The 19,887-nt window shown below is 33.9% G+C and overlaps 1 protein-coding gene and 1 long non-coding RNA gene across 3 annotated transcripts in view; one reads left to right on the top strand and one right to left on the bottom strand.

The window, feature by feature from the left end:
• Positions 1 to 19,887, bottom strand: part of LOC136041829 (uncharacterized) — a 45,819-nt gene that overhangs the window by 3,601 nt on the left and 22,331 nt on the right. The window contains exon 2 of the long non-coding RNA XR_010621106.1: positions 9,983 to 10,022. This is a non-coding gene — a long non-coding RNA (uncharacterized LOC136041829). The remainder of the gene's footprint in view (positions 1 to 9,982; positions 10,023 to 19,887) is intronic.
• Positions 1 to 19,887, top strand: part of LOC136041828 (acidic mammalian chitinase-like) — a 41,727-nt gene that overhangs the window by 4,627 nt on the left and 17,213 nt on the right. For both annotated transcript variants that reach the window (XM_065726605.1, XM_065726607.1), the window contains exons 3-6: positions 1,914 to 2,014; positions 5,977 to 6,108; positions 11,602 to 11,729; positions 19,473 to 19,596. In XM_065726605.1, coding sequence (XP_065582677.1) covers positions 1,914 to 2,014; positions 5,977 to 6,108; positions 11,602 to 11,729; positions 19,473 to 19,596 — 485 coding nt within the window. The remainder of the gene's footprint in view (positions 1 to 1,913; positions 2,015 to 5,976; positions 6,109 to 11,601; positions 11,730 to 19,472; positions 19,597 to 19,887) is intronic.

Genomic DNA, 19,887 nt, shown 5'->3' with positions numbered 1-19,887 from the left:
AAAAACCAGGGTACTAGAAAAAAATTATCAAATTTTGAGCTCAGCATAAGAAAATGATTTCCTAAGAAAAATTATTCTAAGCAATTAACTTTTTTTAAATCCGAGAAGTACAATTTTCTAAGAAACAAATTTTGATAAAGGGTTATTCACAAACTAGAGCTAATAGAAAGATTCTGAGCACATATTCAAATGAAGTGTAAAAATATTTATTAGGACTAGTGTTTTGTTTTTCTTAATGCCTACGAAAGGTTCTAAGTGTATTGCTGTAATAACCTATTGACAGTTTAAGAAGGCTCTCGGTGTAATTACTAACTGTATCCTGTATGAATATGCTGTCTAATATATAGGTTACCCATTCAGCTAAATTAACTAAAGCTTTTTTTAGTTCTAGCTATGTCTCACCAATATGCGGCACGTACTTTCATTTGTTTATTTTTTTATCAGTATACTAAATAGTTTACATTTTTGGAAAGGAATGTAAGCTATTTTCCGAAAGTTTCATGGATGAAGTAACACATCGAAAGGTCCACTTTTGATGTGGCCCTTGACGTGGCCCACTTCTGATGTGGCCCACTTTCACCAATTGAGTAAGTTTTGAATTAAAGTCGAATTTTGAAAGGTCCACTGAAAGAGAAAAGAAAGAGCTTCATTTGACTTAAAATGGCATCCAGTTCAAGGCTTTCTATTCCTATGATTGACTTAGGTGTTGTATAAACTGAAGATTAATAGGGAAGCTGCATAATAGATATACTTACGGATAAAATTAAAATCATGACATACACACCGTCCATAATGAATCCTCTGCATTTAGCAATATCCAAGTTCAGGTGTAATTTTAATGATCAATCAGATTAATCAGAGTGAATAATCATTGAACATTTTTTTTGAAAATTAGACAAAATGAAAGCTTGGAAAATTAGTTATCCCATCTTTATGACGAAGAGGCACAGCATTGCTATACAATACTTGAAAGTGAATTATTATTGGTTAATATTCATAACTGATATTTCAAAAAATATTTTAGCCATTTGGTTTTCCAATTCAGTATAAGAATTGTAACTTTAAAATTAAGGAAAAATCTAATAACTTCAAATTCCATTGCGACAAACACAGACATACAGATAAATTTATTTAGATTACTGACAAAGATTGTTGTGCGAGCCTAACAATAGTTATAATTGTGGATAAAACTAAGTTTATACAAGGTAACATCAACAAAGAATCCTTTGTGCTACAATGTTTTTGAATTTCAAATCAAATTTTCATAAATGACCAATCCGTGTCAAGCTTTATTGCATAGCAGATCTGTTAATTGCGAAAGTCATAGCTGCAAACCAAGACAAATTGTCATAGCTGCAGTCTTGTCTATGTCTATGACAAGACATCTGTCTTGTCTATGACAAGACAAATTGTCATAGCATGCAGTCATATCTGCAAACCAAGGCAAACAATAATTGGGCGGAAGGTTGATTAATGATCTCCAGCCTAAGGTTCTGGCCTTTTTAAGTTTCCAATTCTATAGAAGAATTGTTAATTACTAAAATCAAGGAAGGACGTGAAAATCAAGAGGAAATCTCATAGTCACTTTGTACCTGTAAACTGCAAAAGTTAGGCTTTCTGCATCAATCTAGTCAATACGATCAATACGATTCAATACTAGTCAATACGATCAATACAATACTATCAATACGATTTAAATAGCTTAAATGGATTTTTGGCAAGCCAGGCACCATTACGCCTGTCGATACACCTAGCATGACGATACAGGACATACAGATGAACAAGTAACATTAACTAATGTTAATTAGTCTTTTCTTCAAGTTCAACTGACTTTTGAAACGTGTGAACCACGATAATGTTATAAAAAAGGCGTAAGTTTATTTTGTTGACACTGAATTTTTTTTTTCCAACAGGAGCCTATGAGCGTTTTACTGGTTTAAAGAAAATAAACCCAGAGCTTGTGACAATTTTGGCTATTGGAGGATGGAATGAAGGCTCAGTCAAGTACTCAAAGGTGAAATAGTTCTAATACAGAGAAAAAGAGAGATTGCTAGTTCAAAAATGTCATTGCTAAAAACTGTTTGTTCTTTTTACTACCATAAAGCTTCACCCAGAAGAATCAATCATGTAAAAAAAAATTTCATTTCTTATGGGCTTTGAATGTATTTATCTTTATCCTCTCAAGTTGTTTTGGCGTGAAGTTAATTTCTAATCTTACTGTTCATTTCAAAGCCAATCAAGTTCAAAACTGTGTGGTTATTTTCACCTTAAGAAAAAAGCAGTAATTTGATTAATAAAAAAATGTATATGTATACTTTTTACCCTGGAACTACAGAAAACTAGTCTTTTTTTCTGGTTGAACATGTCTAAATTTACATAGTTGTTGGGAAATAATGTAATTTTTAGTCTCCTAAAATCTAGCATTACCTAGTTTTTTGCCAGATTCAAGTTATCCTTGAGCGGGTGGTGAAAGAATACCGTGATGTATCAAAAATACATGTAAAACATGAAACAGGTCAAAACATGACATTAGATAACAAATATGTTACTGTATGATGGATGAAAAAAATGTCAAATAATTAATGGCGATGAAAAAGTGAACCTTCAAAAGGGAGAGAACTATTTTATTGTAAAAATATCAATCAAACCATTAAAAAAGTGAATTGAATGAACAAAACAAAATTAGGATCTAACCAAATCAGTGTGTTCAAAAACATAAGAATGCTGTTAATACATCTCTAAGAAATAATTGTAGGCATAGTTTTAGTATGGAGACTTTTTAGTGTGTGGACCTCGCTGTGGACTTTTTCGTTCGTCGAGTTTAATTTACATGATTTTTGTTGTTTCTTAAACCAGGGGCAACCCTAACTTAAACCCTGAGTCTTGGAGTAATTCTCCTCCAATGTCTTCAGCTTTGTCTCAGTCATTGACGCACGGCTGATTTAATGTACTTGTAAAACTCTGTGACTGATAGCCTAAAAATAAAGTATGGAAACCTTCCAGAGAACACACTCTTAACTTGGGAAAATGGAGAACACATTTTCCCACTTTCCCGGTTTAATTGTTTGGTTTTGCCAATTCTCTAGATATTGCTTTAGATTTAAATTTATTTTTAATTTGTATTCGTACCACTTTTCTTATCCTATTAGCCAAACCTTTAGAGGGATTTCGCCTTGAGTATTCTCGGAATAAGTATCAGCCATCCAAGGCATTACTTATGACATACGTACTGAATTGAAATAACAACGATTTCTTTCGAAAAACGTCAATATTCCGGAAATAACATCTTCATACTCCCTTTTAGACCACAATCTGTACATTGTAAGAAAATCCAGCATTTGACTAAACTATTTCTGTAGGAACATAAATTTGAAGTTTTTAGTTTTCATACATTTTTCCAGTTTTCCACACTTAAAATAGTATAATACTGTAATATTTAGTGCACAAGTGCAACTTTTGCTAAAAAAGAAAGAGAATATGCTTTTTAAAGCTGTCAGATGTTGGAGTCCAACCCACACCTTGATATTGACAGTTTAATGCTCTATTTTCTAAGCCATTCGTGTTTATTACATGGCTTATACGGAAATTTTCATCTTCCAGAATTAGTGCCGCCAGTTCAAAAAATGTAGGAGTGGGCAAGGCCTTTTCGATAATATTTTAAAATGGGGAAACCAAAAAGGATTTTTTTTAATCGTGTTTACTAATCTGCACGCTAAACCCATGTACTCTGCATAAGCATAACTTTTCAAAGCTGTTTTATAATATTTTTTTAAAGCGCCTAAGCCATCGTTGGTCTATTGTACTGACCTACTAAATTATCTAGGTAGTTCTTGTGCTTTAAAGTCTGTATATAGTCGATTATTGAAGTTAAATCCTCCTTGATCTTTCTAGTGACCTTGAATTTTAGCTAAGGGTTTGCTGGGTTTTTACTGCTCAATTTGAATCTAGTATTCTTTTTTTCGTTTTCCTTTTGTTTATGCTCTGTCTTTCCCCTTCTTTGCATATTTGGTTTTCAAATATAATTTAAATTATAATTTATTTACATTATTATTATAATTACAATGTTATAATTTAAATCATAATTTGTTTTTGGCTCCTCTTCATAAAAAAGACTGATAGATGTGGCGGTTTTTGAAGAAAAAGGCAAAATATACTCATTGCGGGTTTTATTCTAAGCCAGCTGTCGACTTAGAACTGATTTAACTCTCAGTTTAATAGTTTTTTAAGCTGTATTATTAATTCAAAAATTTAACACAATAAAACTTAATAGCTTTAGTGCAGGGTTCGGGGACATACTTTCTATAGAGCTTTGATCTTACCTAATATCACGTAACATGCCTATTGACGGTTGGTCTAGCATATTGTTTTTTAACCTATGTTTAAAAAATCTAAATATTTGAAAAGTAACTTCTGCCTTTCCTTTGATAAAGTCAAATTATTTTTCGTCCCTGTAGACTCTAAAAACATTGAAAGTAGTACTTGAGGTATTTTTGGAAATGCAGTATAATTTCTCATTTCAAGTTTGCAAAACCTTATTACTAGTCCCCATATATCTTCAAGATTGTATAAGTGTGTTATGATTTGATAGCTTTGTATGATTCATCAATATAGGCCCCAGTTTCATGATCAGTTATCAGTAAGATTGTCAGTTGTTCTAACATGTAATTTAATTTGCGCATTGAATTTGCGAAGAAATATGAATATGCGAAGAAATTGCGAAGAAATATGAATATTGCGAAGAAATATGAATTTGCAAGGAAATTGTAGAAATTGTCATACTTCTAGGACCAAGAGTCTAGGCTAATATATTCATTAAAAGAACAATTGTAGAAAGTTGTTACAGCAGCAAGAATAACAGGGGAATCAGAACAGCTACAAACTAGACCAATGTAGGACCAATGTAGACCAATGTAATGTAGTTATCAACCTCTACTTTTAATCTAAAAACAATAATTTGTGAGCTCTAAAATGAAATTCAACTTGAAATAATTTGAGTTTTGTATGAGTTTGCTGAGCACATATAACTAAAAATTTTGAATAGTTTTCAGATTTCATAAATGGTCCAAAATATTTGGATATCAAAGTAAAAAAAATTATTATGAAATACTGCAAAAAACGTATTATTGATGTTTTAACAATTGAAATAAAGAGAAAAAAAATCTGAACCCTCTCAAACTTTTCAAACGATTAACGACGGCATTGAAAAAATAATACTGAGGTTAAACTTTCGTACGTTCAACTTTATTTGAGTTCAACTTGAGTCCGCTTAATGTAAAAAAAACCCTCAAGAATTGTATTATTTTCAGGTCATAATTAAAGCAATATTGATAAGCCTCCAGAATACTTTGCACAGAAAATTATTATTTCAAGTATTTTAACTTTGGAATCACAGCAACACAAACGAATAAACAAAACGTTAATATGAGGCTTGTTCAAGCTTTCTAACAGGAATCCGGGTGAACTCTAATTCATTCAATTTGAGTTGAGCCAGTTCAGTGCAAGTTATTTTTGGTTCTCTTACTTTTCTGATTCCACGGTTAGGTTAAAATAATTGACAATAAAAGAATGAAGAAAAAAATTCTTAAGGTAACGGAAAAAATAGAAGGACTAAAAGTATTTGCACTAATTGAAATTAAATTGGAAAATAATTCGAACCTTGATAAGCTATCCAAAGCGTCCATGGAAATTAAAATTAATTGAAAATTAAAACTGATTTTAAATTGAAAATTGAAAATTAATTGAAAATTGAAAATTAAAACTGAGACTGGAATCTGCTTGAATTCTGTCTCGTTCAATTTAATTTGATTTTGTTGAATGCGAAAAATCTCTAATTTTGTTATGTTTTCAGGTTTCATAACTAGCTCAAGTACTTAGCAATAGAAATTATTTTTGCTTTTAGTGCATAAACTATTATTTTGTATCTTTTTTTTCTAAAAAGAATTTCCTTCGACTTTAAATTCTATTCTTTCTTTGTAGATGGCAAGCACAGCAGAAGGCCGTAGGCAATTTATTGATAGTGTTGTCCCATTCTTGTTACGATATGGCTTTGATGGGCTCGATATGGACTGGGAATACCCTACTCAACGAGGAGGAGTAGCAGAAGATCGGGTAATTATTTGTATTGATTGATTACTTAACTCTTGCTTTTACTATGATTGTTTGGGGACTATTTGACTATTAATATAAAAGACATAAATATCGAAGTTACCAATATAAATAGAAAGGTATTTCAAAAGCCTGGAAAATGTTCAGTGTGAACGCGCTAGCTTTGATTGAAGTGCCTTCCATATTTTTTCAGGGAGCTGGCGCCCCCGGGAAATACCCCCACCCCTCCGGAAAATTCCCCTTAGAAAATATCCCACCCCTACCGCAGGAAATACCCCCGCTGTAAATACCCCAAGAAAATATTCCCGATAAATATTCCCCGCAAAAAATACCCCCTGGAGAATACTCCTCCCAACGGCTTGCTGGTCTTCAGTCACCTTCGAGCTATAAAAAAGGACTAGAATTTTCAATTTATGACGTAATTTGCACCCTCCCAAGTTTGAGCAACCATGAAGTAGAAGCGGGGATGAGAAAGGGGCAGTACCCCTCCCTTACAGAATAAATTTTGCTCATTTTGGGGTTTAGCTTAGTCTTTACTTTCGTAGCAGAAAGAGAGACGGGCATAGGAGGGGGAAGCCCCTATGTAAAATTATATATGGAAAATTTTTAGTTTAATTGAAACTCCCCCTAAGCGTCCCCCAAAATTTTCACCGTAATACCCTGGGAGTCATTAGTTACAGTAAATGAAGTGTTAGTAATAATTTCTATACACAGAGCACATTCCGGCTAGTTCAAAATTTGCAACTGCTTACTCCTAAAGGTCTAATTTAATAACGTAAGCCGTTCTTGATACATTGATTTGTCACCCTTTTGTAAAAATTATTTTATGTATGATGGGGGCTACCCCTTCTTTTATTCCTTGTCGTTACACTAAAGTCTCTAATGCTTTGAAAAAGCTTTCTATTTCGATTAAACGGCCTTAAAACTTATGAAGTCTTTCTTACTTGTTTTGGAAAAAAGTCAAACTGTAGCGTAAAGAGAGAGGTGGTATGGGAGGGGAAACCCCTTCATATATGAAAAAATTTTAGTTTAAAAGAAACTTCCCTAAACGTTCCTCAAAAGTTTCACCTCAATACCCTTAGCGTCATTAGTTACAGTAACTGTAGTGTTAGTATCAATAATATACACATAGTGCATTCTGGCTAGTTAAAAATTCGCCACAACTTACCTTTAAAGGTATCAAACAGTTCGTGGTAACGAACTGTAGTAAGGAGCGACCCGGCTCAATAGTAACCAAAACTAAAAAAAATTGAATTTTGATATCAATAGCTACATCAAAAGAATCGCATTTTAATGCTGATTTTGAATATATAAGTTTCATCAAGTTTAGTCTTACCCATCAAAAGTTACGAGCCTGAGAAAATTTGCCTTATTTAGGAAAATAGGGGGAAACACCCCCTAAAAGTCGTGGGATCTTAACGAAAAAGAAAACCATCAGATTCAGCGTATCAGAGAACCATACTGTAGAAGTTTCAAGCTCCTATCTACAAAAATGTGGAATTTTGTATTTTTTTGCCAGAAGACAAATCACGGGTGCGTGTTTATTTGTTTGTTTGTTTTTTTTGTTTTTTTTTTCCCAGGGGTCATCGTATCGACCAAGTGGTCCTAGAATGTCGCAAGAGGGCTCATTCTAACGGAAATGAAAAGTTCTAGTGCCCTTTTTAAGTGACCAAAAAAATTGGAGGGCATCTAGGTCCCCTCCCACGCTCATTTTTTCCCAAAGTCTACGGATCAAAATTTTGAGATAGCCATTTTGTTCAGCATAGTCGAAAACCATAATAACTATGTCTTCGGGGATGACTTACTCCCCCACAATCCCTGGGGGAGGGGCTGCAAGTTACAAACTTTGACCAGTGTTTACATATAGTAATGGTTATTGGGAAGTGTACAGACGTTTTCAGGGGGATTTTATTTTGTTTGGGGGTGGGGCTGAGGAGAGGGGGCTATGTCGGAGGATCTTTCCTTGGAGGAATCTGTCATGGGGAAGAAAAATTCAATGACAAGGGCGCAGGATTCTCTAGCATTACTATAAGAAAACAATGAAAAATAAACATGAAAACGTTTTTTCAAATGAAAGGAAGAAGTAGCATTGAAACTTAAAACGAACAGAGATTATTACGCATATGAGGGGTTCTAAAAATACTTTAGCATAAAGAGCGAGGTATTTAGGAGGAGATAAATACCTTGCTCTTTATGCTAAAGTATTTTTAGTAATTTCAACTATTTATTCTTTAAGGGGTCATTCTTAAAGAATTGGGACAAAACTTACGATTTAGTGTAAAGAGCGAGGTATTAACGAGGGTACAAATCCCCTCGTATACATAATAAAAATATAAGGTTATGAAAGTTTGTTACGTAAGTTAATTCTTAAGTTACGTATATTTTTTACTAATAAAAACGTTCGTTAAAAATTAAAAGTTCTAGTTGCCTTTTTAAGTAACCGAAAAATTGGAGGGCAACTAGGCCTCCTTCTCCACCCCTTATTTCTCAAAATCGTCTGATCAAAACTAAGAGAAAGCCATTTAGCCAAAAAAAGAATTAATATACAAATTTCATTTTAATAATTTATGTGCGGAGAGCCAACACCAAACATGCATTAATTCAAAAACGTTCAGAAATTAAATAAAAAAAAACTAATTTTTTAGCTGAAAGTAAGGAGCGACATTAAAACTTAAAACGAACAGAAATTACCCCGTATATGAAATGAGTTGTCCCCTCCGCAATCCCTCGCTCTTTACGCTAAAGTTTGACTCTTTGCCACAATTCTACTTTTTAAAACAATTTAAAGCATCAGATCGGCTTGAAACTTTTAATGTATGTAAACATGACCAAGAGAACGTTACTGACGATAACATCAATGAATCGATAGAAGAAAATACTGAAGATAATAAGCTGATAATGCATTTTGAAAAATTTACTCATATCGATATGCGACCCGAAAAATGTTTTTTTTTTCACAGGTTGGCTTGAAATTGGAATCTAGTCAAGTCAAAGGAATTTCAATAAAGACGTATAATTAAAAAAAAAAAATGACTTTGTTGATTCATGACAATCAAAATTTTAAACTTGCAAACCGATATAGCAAAACTGAACATAAAAATTTTTTTTAATAGATTTATGGATTAAGATGAAGATATGGTAAATGTTATACGCACGATGGAGGTCACAGTTGCCCGGAGACAAAATAAAATTTGGTAGATTTGCAATGTCTATGATTAGGAATCCTCATTACCCACTATCTCAAGCTCTGTAGTAAAAACATTGTTGAAGATCATCTCTGAAAACTAAGGCAACATATTTCAATCGGGTATTCAAATTTTGAATGAAATTTCAATTGAAATCAAACATTTGAGTTTTAAATAGAAAAGTTGAGAGAAAAAAAACTCCTAAAATTGCCTCGCAGTAAAACTATGTCAATTAATCAACGAACCGAAGTTAATTTTAAAAAGGTTTAAAAAAATGAAAAAGAGGAGGCAAAAATTCCAAAGCAATTTTAAAAGCTGAAGTGGCAGATTTAAAGTGACGTAGGCCTAATAAGTCAAACTTGAAACAAGTAAAAATACCTGTTACAAAATTAGTTAAATAGACAGATATTAAAACGGATCTTCATATCAAAATAAAACAAACTGAAAACACCATAGACAAAAATAGGGCTCTCTTACCCCTTTAAATTCTCTAAAGGGTAGCGTCTTCTACACGTTGCTGAAAAAATATTTTAAATAAGTAGTTCTGTTTACCACTACGGAATTGAATAATCAGAATTTTTAAGCTTCCGAAAACTCTCTTATGTATCAGTATATTTTAATGAAAATAAGTTAAATAGACAGAAATTAAAATGAATATTCATGTCAAAATGAAACAAGCTGAAAACACTTACCCGTTTAAATTCTCTAAAGGGTAGCGTCTTCTGCACATTGCTGAAAAAATATTTTAAATAAGAAATTCTATTTATCATTACGGAATTAAATAATCAAGATTTTTAAACTTCCGGAAATTCTCTTATGTATCAGTATATTTTGTACAATTAATTTAGTGAATCCGAACATGCAATAAATTTTCATTAATACATTCGTTATTTCAAATACATTACAACCAAATAAATTGAAAAGACTTGACGTCTAAAATCACAAGTGACACGTTTACAACCCAAACAAGTTTTGTGCAGACCACTTGAAAATAAAGGTGGCTCATTTGTGAATATTGAGCATATTTTCAAAATATTATAAATTTAATAATTAAGCTTTAATGATGTAAGTTTAGCTTGGTTAGTGTGGTCATCAAAATTAAATATTTGGCTAAGAAATAACAATGACTATGACTATGACCAAACGACCAAAGCCCATTTAGTTTGAACCTGCTCTAAAATCAATCAATCAATGGTTTGCTAGCTTGGTCATCAAAATTAAATATTTGGCTAAGAAATGACAATGACTATCACCCTGATCAAATGACTAAAGCCCATTTAGTTTGAACCTGCTCTAAAATCAATCATTCAATGGTTTGTTAGCTTGGTCATCAAAATTAAATATTTGGCTAAGAAAAACAATGACTATGACTATGACCAAACGACCAAAGCCCATTTAGTTTGAACCTGCTCTAAAATCAATCAATCAATGGTTTGCTAGCTTGGTCATCAAAATTAAATATTTGGCTAAGAAATGACAATGACTATCACCCTGATCAAATGACTAAAGCCCATTTAGTTTGAACCTGCTCTAAAATCAATCAATCAATGGTTTGTTAGCTTGGTCATCAAAATTAAATATTTGGCTAAGAAATGACAATGACTATCACCCTGATCAAATGACTAAAGCCCATTTAGTTTGAACCTGCTCTAAAATCAATCATTCAATGGTTTGTTAGCTTGGTCATCAAAATTAAATATTTGGCTAAGAAAAACAATGACTATGACTATGACCAAACGACCAAAGCCCATTTAGTTTGAACCTGCTCTAAAATCAATCAATCAATGGTTTGTTAGCTTGGTCATCAAAATTAAATATTTGGCTAAGAAATGACAATGACTATCACCCTGATCAAATGACTAAAGCCCATTTAGTTTGAACCTGCTCTAAAATCAATCATTCAATGGTTTGTTAGCTCGGTCGTCAAAATTGAATATTTGGCTAAGAAATGGCAATGACTAAAGCCCATTTAGTTTGAATCTGTTCTAAAATCAATCGGGAAATCAACACCCAGAATTTGAAGGAATATCTACCAGATATGGTTGACTTTTAGTGTCCTCATCTGTAGTCATTTATCTTAAATGACTACCATTCCAGGTGACTACCATTAACCTAACTTACCATTCCAGGGGTAGTTTTGTTTTCTTTCTCAGGGAGTTCAAAACAGCTTTTTAGGTCATGTAGCCCGATATGCCCAAATTTCATTTCGTGAAATGTCTCCTAAGAAAATTGTGATAGATACACTACATTTGCAAAATTCCAACCAGCCACACCAGTTTTATTTATTAATGATTTAATCTTTGCATTTTAGGACAATTTCATATCTCTCCTAAGAGAGTTGAAAGCTGCTTTTGCACCTGAAGGACTTGTTCTTACTGCTGCCGTATCTGCAGGAGAACAGACCATTGATGAAGCTTACGAAATACCAATTGTTTCAGAGTAAGTAATAACCTTATTAAAAAACTAGGGGTACCTTAAGCAGGGGCATCGGGACAAAGACGAAAGAGTATAGGAAACATATGCAAGGTGAACTTTTGTGCGCTTTAAAATGGCGATTATAGAATTTACTAGCTACTAGTGCCACTAAAAGTGTAGTAGAATTCACCAGAATTAAAAACGAGTCAAAACAAGCATAACACTTATTTTTCACACTATGGATGTAAATTAAAGGTATAAGTCTCTTTGGATGTATAGAAATTGATGGAAAGTAAGTGTATTCTGTTTTTTCCCTATTATGCTTGTATGCAGAGCCTAAACTAGGGAAACAACTTCCTAATATAGCCTACCTTTGGGCCAAAATTATTCTTTGTGCTTCAATACTATGAAAAGAAAAAGTAAATATGGATATCGGAAAACAAACCAGTATTTGTTATTTTGTTTTTATAATTTTTGTCCGGTAACACAAGATGACGAAGGAAGTTTTTTTTCAGGTATAAATTCCAAAAATGTAAAGTGAAAATTTCTAGCAATTAAAAAGAATCTAAAATAAGATATTTTTTTGTGAGTCAAAAGTTTCAAGGCAGAGACCACGCCAAAAATGAGCTCTTGAATTTAGGAAGATACAACTTACTTTTCAACGCTGAATATACTCTTTAAAAAGCTGACGAGTGTTGCACAAAATCATCAAATGGCTTACACCATTTTTGAACTTTCTTTGGGTTGACAACCTATTTATTTTACACATTAAAAAAAAAAAAAAAAAAAAAAAATCGTAAAATACATTTCCTGAAAAATAAAAGTCCTTATCCAGTGGATGTAAAATAGCTGGATGTAAAGTAGGACTATTAATCTCTTTGTAATTTGAAAACTATTGTAAGTTTTATGAGCCCACGTTCACAAGGAAAGGGGGATTCAGATCCACTCAACGACCTCCCTCCCCCCAAAAAAAGATGTTGCTGAATTTCTTTATAATATATTATAACATTGTATGTTCTTTCGGTCATCCTTTTTGTTTTTTTGAAGTCTTTAGCGCTCAGTGAAAGGGGATGTAACCCTTTTAGTGACCGAACAAGGAATGTTTTAACAACGAACGAAAGCTACAAGCGAAAGACAGATGGATGAGTAAAAAATCATAAGGGTTTTCACAGTAAAACTGATTCTTTGAATTGTTCCTCGGAAGTAATTAGCTATATATATTTTAAATGTAAAACTTCACAATCCAAATTACAAAGTTCAAACTTCCTGTTGTTTTTTTTCACCTAGACTTTCATAGAAAAGTCCTTAGGCTTGTCATTTTTCTAGGAAATTCGATTTTTTTTTATCATTTGACATTTAATTGACAGACTGAAATGATGAGTTTGATTAATAGAAAAAAACTAGATATGGAATTTACTTGGCTCCATATACAAATAAATGAAATGTTAAATGATTAAATACATAAATTAAGGCTTTTGTCAATCTTATTATTCTGACAATTACGCCAAATCCAACAGAGGTCAATTCAGGAGCTATAGGCACAAAAAATGAAGATACAAATAAAGAAGATGAGGGTGCTCCTTCTACAATATTCAAAATTCTACTTTTGTGCATATATCTCATCAGTCAGAGGCAACACTATAGCGTTACCTATAGTAAAGGCCATACGACTCCAATGTTTTGTTTTTTTCCCCTAGAAGCATTTCATATGAAAGGGGTTGTCGTATAAACTTCAAAGGGAGCTCATTCGATTGGATGTCAGGAGTTTTAGTGCCCTTCTTAAGAGTCAAAAGTGATCGGAGGGCAATATGCCCCCCACCTCTTCGTTCCCCAAATACATCCGATAAAAGTTATGAGATAGTCATTTTTCAAAAATAGTCCAAAGATCATATAACAAAAACTCCGGGGTCGACAGAGCCCCCCCCCCTCCAGGGCACGGGGGAAGGTGTTGTAAGTTATGCTCTGGGGGCATTTATGGTTCTTGTAGAAGATATACTTGTATAAACTTCAGAAAGGGCTTATTTGATTTGAAATTAAAAGTTCTAATTCACTTTTTCAGAGCAAAAAGAGATCGGAGGGCAACTAGGCCTCCACAAGCCCCTTTTTCCAAAACCCATTCGATAAAAATTTGAGATAGTAATTTTTTTTTAAATAATTTAAACATAAGATAATAAGACTCCGGGGCCACACCCCCCCCCCAGGGCCCGGTCCAGGCGTTGTAAGTTATGACATGAGAGAATATATGGTTCTTTAGAAGGATGCTCGTATAAACTTCAGAGAAGGCTCAATTGATTAAAAATTGAAAGTTGAAGTGGAATTTTAAGGATTTAAAAGAGATCAAAGGGCAATTAGCCCCTCTCCACGCCCCTTTTCCCGCAAACCCATTCGATAAAAGTTTTGAGAGAGCCATTTTGCTAAAAATAGCTGAAACATCAGATAATTAAAAACTCCAGATTCGACAAAACCCCCAAAGCCCAGGGGCAAGTGTCTTGTGTTATGCCCCTGGGACATATAAGGTTTTTATGTAAGGAGAGGTCGTAACGAACTTCAGAGGTGACTCATTTTGATTGGAAATTGAAAGTTTTAGTTATATTTTCATGAGTCAAGTGCGATTAGAGGGCATCTCTTTTCACTAAATGTATCCGATCAAAATTGTGAAAATTGGCAGGTTATTCGAAATAGTTCGACAATCAGATAAAAAAAACTTCAGGATTAAATTAATCCCGCCCTCCCCAGAGCCCTGGAGAAGGGTTGTGAATTATGCCTTAATGGCATATAAATCTCTTATGGAAGAAGTGCTCGTATTGACCTCGGAGGAGACTCAAGTGATCGGAAATTTAAAGTTCTAATTCCCTTTTTAAGAGACAAAAGTGATCCGATAGCAACTAGTCCCCCCCCCGTCTGCCAGCCCTCTTTTCACCAAATGTGTCCGATCGAATTTTTTATATAGCCAGTTTGTTCAAACTAGACCAAAGATTACATAACAATGACTCCAGGGATAACGTAGCCCCCCAGAGCCTAGGGGCAAGTATTGTAAATTATGCCCCAGGGGTATATAAAGTTCTCATGGAAGGGATGGTAGTATAAATTTCGGAGGGGGCTCATTTGACTGTAAATCAGAATGTCTAGTGCCCTTTTTAAGAGCCAAAATTATAGAACAAAGACTCGAGGGATATCCCCGTCCACCAGAACCAGGTAGCAAGTGTTGTAAATTATGCTCCAGGGGCATATAGTGTTTTTTAGAAGGGATGGTAGAATACTTTCCATTTCTAGTGTCCTTTTGAAGAGTAAAAATGTATTGTAAGGCAAATACCCCCCCCCCCCACTTCACCGACTTCACCACTTCACCACTTCACCGAAATCAAATAACAAAAACTCATGGATCAACACAACCCCCAAAGCCAGGGGGAAGTATCTCAAGTTATGCCACGGGTTATATAAGCTTTTATGTAAAGGATAGTCATGTAAACATCAGAGTTGAATCATTTGATTGGAAATTAAAATTTCTATTTACCTTTTTACGAGTCATCAAAAGTGATTCACCCCACCCTCTTTTCCTCAAATGCATCCGATCAAAATTTTGGTATTTTTTTGGAATACTCCAACGATTAGATGAAGATTTTGTTTGGAATAGTTTAAAGATTAGATGAAGAAACTTCGGGATCAGCATACCCCACCCCCCAAAAAAAACCTGGAGTAAGGGTTGTAACTTATGCCCTGGGGACAAATAAAGTTTTTTACAGAAAAGATGGTCGTTTAAGCTTTGTAGGGGGCTCAAATGATTTCAAATTGAAAGTTCTAGTTCTCTTTTTAAGAGTCAAGTGATCCAATGGAAACTAGCCTGCCCCCACCAAACTCAAAGCCATAGGGCTACAATTTTTATCGAATAAAAACTTCAAGCCTAGTTCAAAGACAAGACAAAAAAAGCTCAGAGGTGGAAACTCAGGGCCCAGGGGCAGGCGTTGTAAGTCAAATATACAGAGATTTTGTAATTGTTTTCAATGACTTATAAAATAATTATCCCTAATTGAACTGTCATTTGTACAATATTATTATTATTCTTATTATTTGCATAATATCTCATATAATTTGCTTATCATTAATATCTTTCTATTATAGACACTAGTCTGATTTTAGACATCACATAACCTAAGTTTCAATACAGTGTCTCTTTCTTACTCCTGGTTCCCGCTGCTGCGATTTTTCCAAAATCGCAGCGACATGCGACAAATAGCACAAATCGTGTGACAAACGACGCAAAACCATCCGTTTTGCTGCAATGTCGGATGCGTTGAATAATTTCAACTCACACGACGAATCGCATGCGTTGTTCTGATTTAAAAGAAAAATAAATCACAACTAAAGTCATGGAGCTGATTGAAAAGCTAATTTTGGCGGTTTGGCTGTTTTAGAGGTTGTCGCAGTGAAACAAAACTCTACGTTTCTTAGTGAACCTCCACCCGACTCTGTCGTACGTCTGTTCTGCCAGAAAAAAAACGTATCAGGATTGACGCAGTAGTTGCAACCAGGGTTGTTTTTAAGAGATAAACGATCTAACGATCTAGAAATCGATGGTTTTTCGTATGTCTTTGAATGAACGACTCTTTAACAATCCTATAATTCCAATCACTCTTCGTTCGCATGAAACCTCCCCAAAAAGGCCTAACAGTGAGCGAAAAATCCTCATATAAAACTGAGTGCCTCTGTTGCTGGGATTACTCATGTCGATCAAGCATCGAAAATTATTTTGCAGAGTTTGTGGTATACATTTAAGTCTAGTTTGCTATGCTAATGAATTGTTTATTTCTTGCCGGACCATTGTGTGCCATTCAGGAATTTCAGGAAAGTTAATTGATGAATACCAGAAATTGGTCCTATTTTCATTGCATTATTCTATTTCATTATATATGCTCCTATTTCATATGATCATATTTCACATGGTCTATTTCATATTTCATATGGCATATGGTCCTATTTATTGTATTATTATTTCCATTGCAATTTCAGTATGATATTTTTCTTTTAAATTGAAAAGATTTGACTGATGTATCTTTTAGACGTGGAGAAACTACGGTTTCTCCGGTCATCGTTAACTTATGTGGGCCTCCCTGTTTTGACAACCATGGAAATTGCCCATCAGTCGTGCGACTTCTATAGTATACTTCATTTTAAATGTGCAGAATCCTGTCAAACTATTCAAAAACCATTTGACAGTTGACAATTTTAATATAGAGCTGTCGCACGAGTGGCCACTGTTCCTCTGGTGATAGTCTCTCTCTCTCTCTCTCTCTCTCATCTCATCTCTCTCATCTCTCTCGCTCTCTCTCTCTCTCTCTCTCTCTCTCTCATCTCTCTCTCTCTCTCTCTCTCTCTCTCTCTCTCTCTCTCTCTCTCTCTCTCTCTCTCTCTCTCTCTCTCTCTCTCTCTCTCCTCTCTCTCTCTCTCTCTCTCTCTCTCTCTCTCTCTCTCTCTCTCTCTCTCTCTCTCTCTCTCTCTCTCTCTCTCTCTCTCTCTCTCTCTCTCTCTCTCTCTCTCTCTCTCTCTCTCTCTCTCTCTCTCTCTCTCTCTCTCTCTCTCTCTCTCTCTCTCTCTCTCTCTCTCTCTCTCTCTCTCTCTCCTCTCTCTCTCTCTCTCTCTCTCTCTCTCTCTCTCTCTCTCTCTCTCTCTCTCTCTCTCTAGAGGTAGAGCTAGCTAGAGGTAGGCACTTCAAAATACCTTCCTGGGACATACTTTGGTCTGTAGATCCATCCCTCAAAGTTTCATTTTCCTAACCTATACCCTTTCTAAGATAGCAGGAAGTCAATTAACTAGAATATTACCATATATCCTTTTAGTATTGCAGTTTTATTCACTTATTTACAGAAAACTGGTGTAAATACTCGTAAATACTTTCTCAGTATTTTCAATGTTGCATATTCAATGTTATGTATTGTGTATTCGAAGTCTTTATCATTCTTTTTTATTATGCTGTGCTACGTATTTTGGCCTTTTTGTGGTGAAAAGTCAGAGAATAAATAAAAAACTTCTCCAATTGTTTCTCTCCTGCGCCGGTACCATCGTAGACCGGGTCAAGATGCATTAACCTCACTGGCCGTATCACATGCAGTGAATGTTAGACAACTGGTCACTAAAACGTTAACAAAACATTATTAGCCAAAAATAATCTTCAAAGGGTGTATTCACTGCGCACAACTCCAAGGACCTTATAAGACATGGAATGATGACTTTCAGACACGTTACATTGTTCGTCAAATTTTTTGAATAAAAGAAGCTCAAATACAGCCAGAGAAGCAAGACAGGATTGAAACAGACAACAAATTCAGAAAGACTGAGGGACCATTTTGATTTTGCATCAGAACATTTGCATCAGTACGTGACAACCGCGTCACGTACTTTTTTTCAGTGTTAGGCAATTTTTATGAGCTAAATTACAAACTGTATGGATTTCTATGCAAAATTTTAGAAGAAGAGCTTTTTAAATCTCTTACTAAAAATTTCAAGTCAAAATTAAAGCAAAAATTAGCCCTTAAATGTACATTGCCAAAAAAACATTGCCAAGCTATGTTGCCAAGCCAAGTAAAAAAAACATTGCCAAGCTATGTTGCCAAGCCAAGTAAAAAAAAACATTGCCAAGCTATGTTGCCAAGCCAAGTAAAAAAAACATTGCCAAGCTATGTTGCCAAGCCAAGTAAAAAAAACATTGCCAAGCTCCAAAATACAAATGATCATAGTTAATGCAGAGCTATTTCCAACATTGATTTTCTTTGTTCTGGCCTATAAATTCATCTTGGTGTTGATATTAACCATATTTTGCTGTAATATAAAATCTTCCACCCGAGTTGTGGGCTCTACCCTCAAGAGAACTATTTTACGTTGTTGGTTGTTCAATAAACCCGAAAATAAACTGGTGTTTTCCTTTTTTGGCTCCAAACTCCACTCTAAATGTATTCCAGTTTCTGTAACCATATTTCGCCAGAATTTTTAAGCCTTCCCATTCTAAGTTCCTTAATTCAAAGTATGCTACCCCATTGAGTTTTGGAATTTTGAAATGGAACTGTTGATTGTTGCTTATTTAAATGAAATTTTCTTATAATACAACCAGGAATTCTTTCTAATAAGCTACGAAATTGCTGCGTATCTCACAAGCTCAAAAAATCAGGTAGAGAGCTTCTCCCAGGACATCTGAAATTTAAATTATCAAATTGAAGTTTCGGTGCTTAGATTCAAAAATATTTCGACAAAATATCTGAAACAGGAGAAAACAGTTTAACTATAATTCTCTTCATGGTAGACAAAGATACTACATGAGGGCTAAGTAGTTGCAACTGTGAAGTCCATACCCCTTACGAAAAGAATAAGACTATATCGTAGAAGAGCATAAAATTCGACTTAATATTCTTCTTTTCTGTTTAATGTGAGTTTTACCACATTAATGTCACATACCTTGCAAGATTTAGAGTCAGGTAAGGATTATTATTCAAGTTTTTGGTGCTATAGTTCTGTTCGTCCTATACATTTTTTTATTTTTTTATTTTATACAAAAAGTGCTCAAAATGAGATTTCGTCTTCTTTGTTTTAAGTTACAGGTTTATCTTCCCGCACTGAATTTGCAAAATATTTTGAATTCCCAAAATATTTAGAGTCATGTCAGACAAAGATTACCAACCAAATATTTTAATAATCATTTTTAATATTCTTTTGAAGTTGTTCTATTGCAGAAGCACTCAAAAATTGAACATTTAATTCAACTCCTCGGTTTTCTTCTAGGCTTCTAGATATGATAAACCTAATGACATATGACTATCATGGAGCGTGGGAAACCATAACTGGCCACAATGCACCTATGTATGCTCATCCTTTGGACGATGGCAATGTAACGAACTTCAATGTGGTAAGCAATTATAATAATATATAATATATATATAATATATATATATATATATATATATATATATATATATATATATATATATATATATATATATATATATATATATATATATATATTTAATATACTATATAAAATATTATTTATATAATATGTAATATAAGCAATGTTCTAACGATAACTGGCCATAATGAACCTATGTATGCTCATCCTTTGAACGATGGCAATGTAACCAACTTCAATGTAGTAAGCTATCTAGAAATTTTTACACGCTTTTAATGAGCTTTTTTCTAG

The sequence above is a fragment of the Artemia franciscana genome, unplaced genomic scaffold (assembly GCF_032884065.1).
Source record: "Artemia franciscana unplaced genomic scaffold, ASM3288406v1 PGA_scaffold_39, whole genome shotgun sequence".
Taxonomy (NCBI): Eukaryota; Metazoa; Arthropoda; class Branchiopoda; order Anostraca; family Artemiidae; genus Artemia; species Artemia franciscana.
The sequence above is the reverse complement of the archived record's forward strand: the minus strand, read 5'-3'. Positions and strand labels throughout refer to the sequence as shown.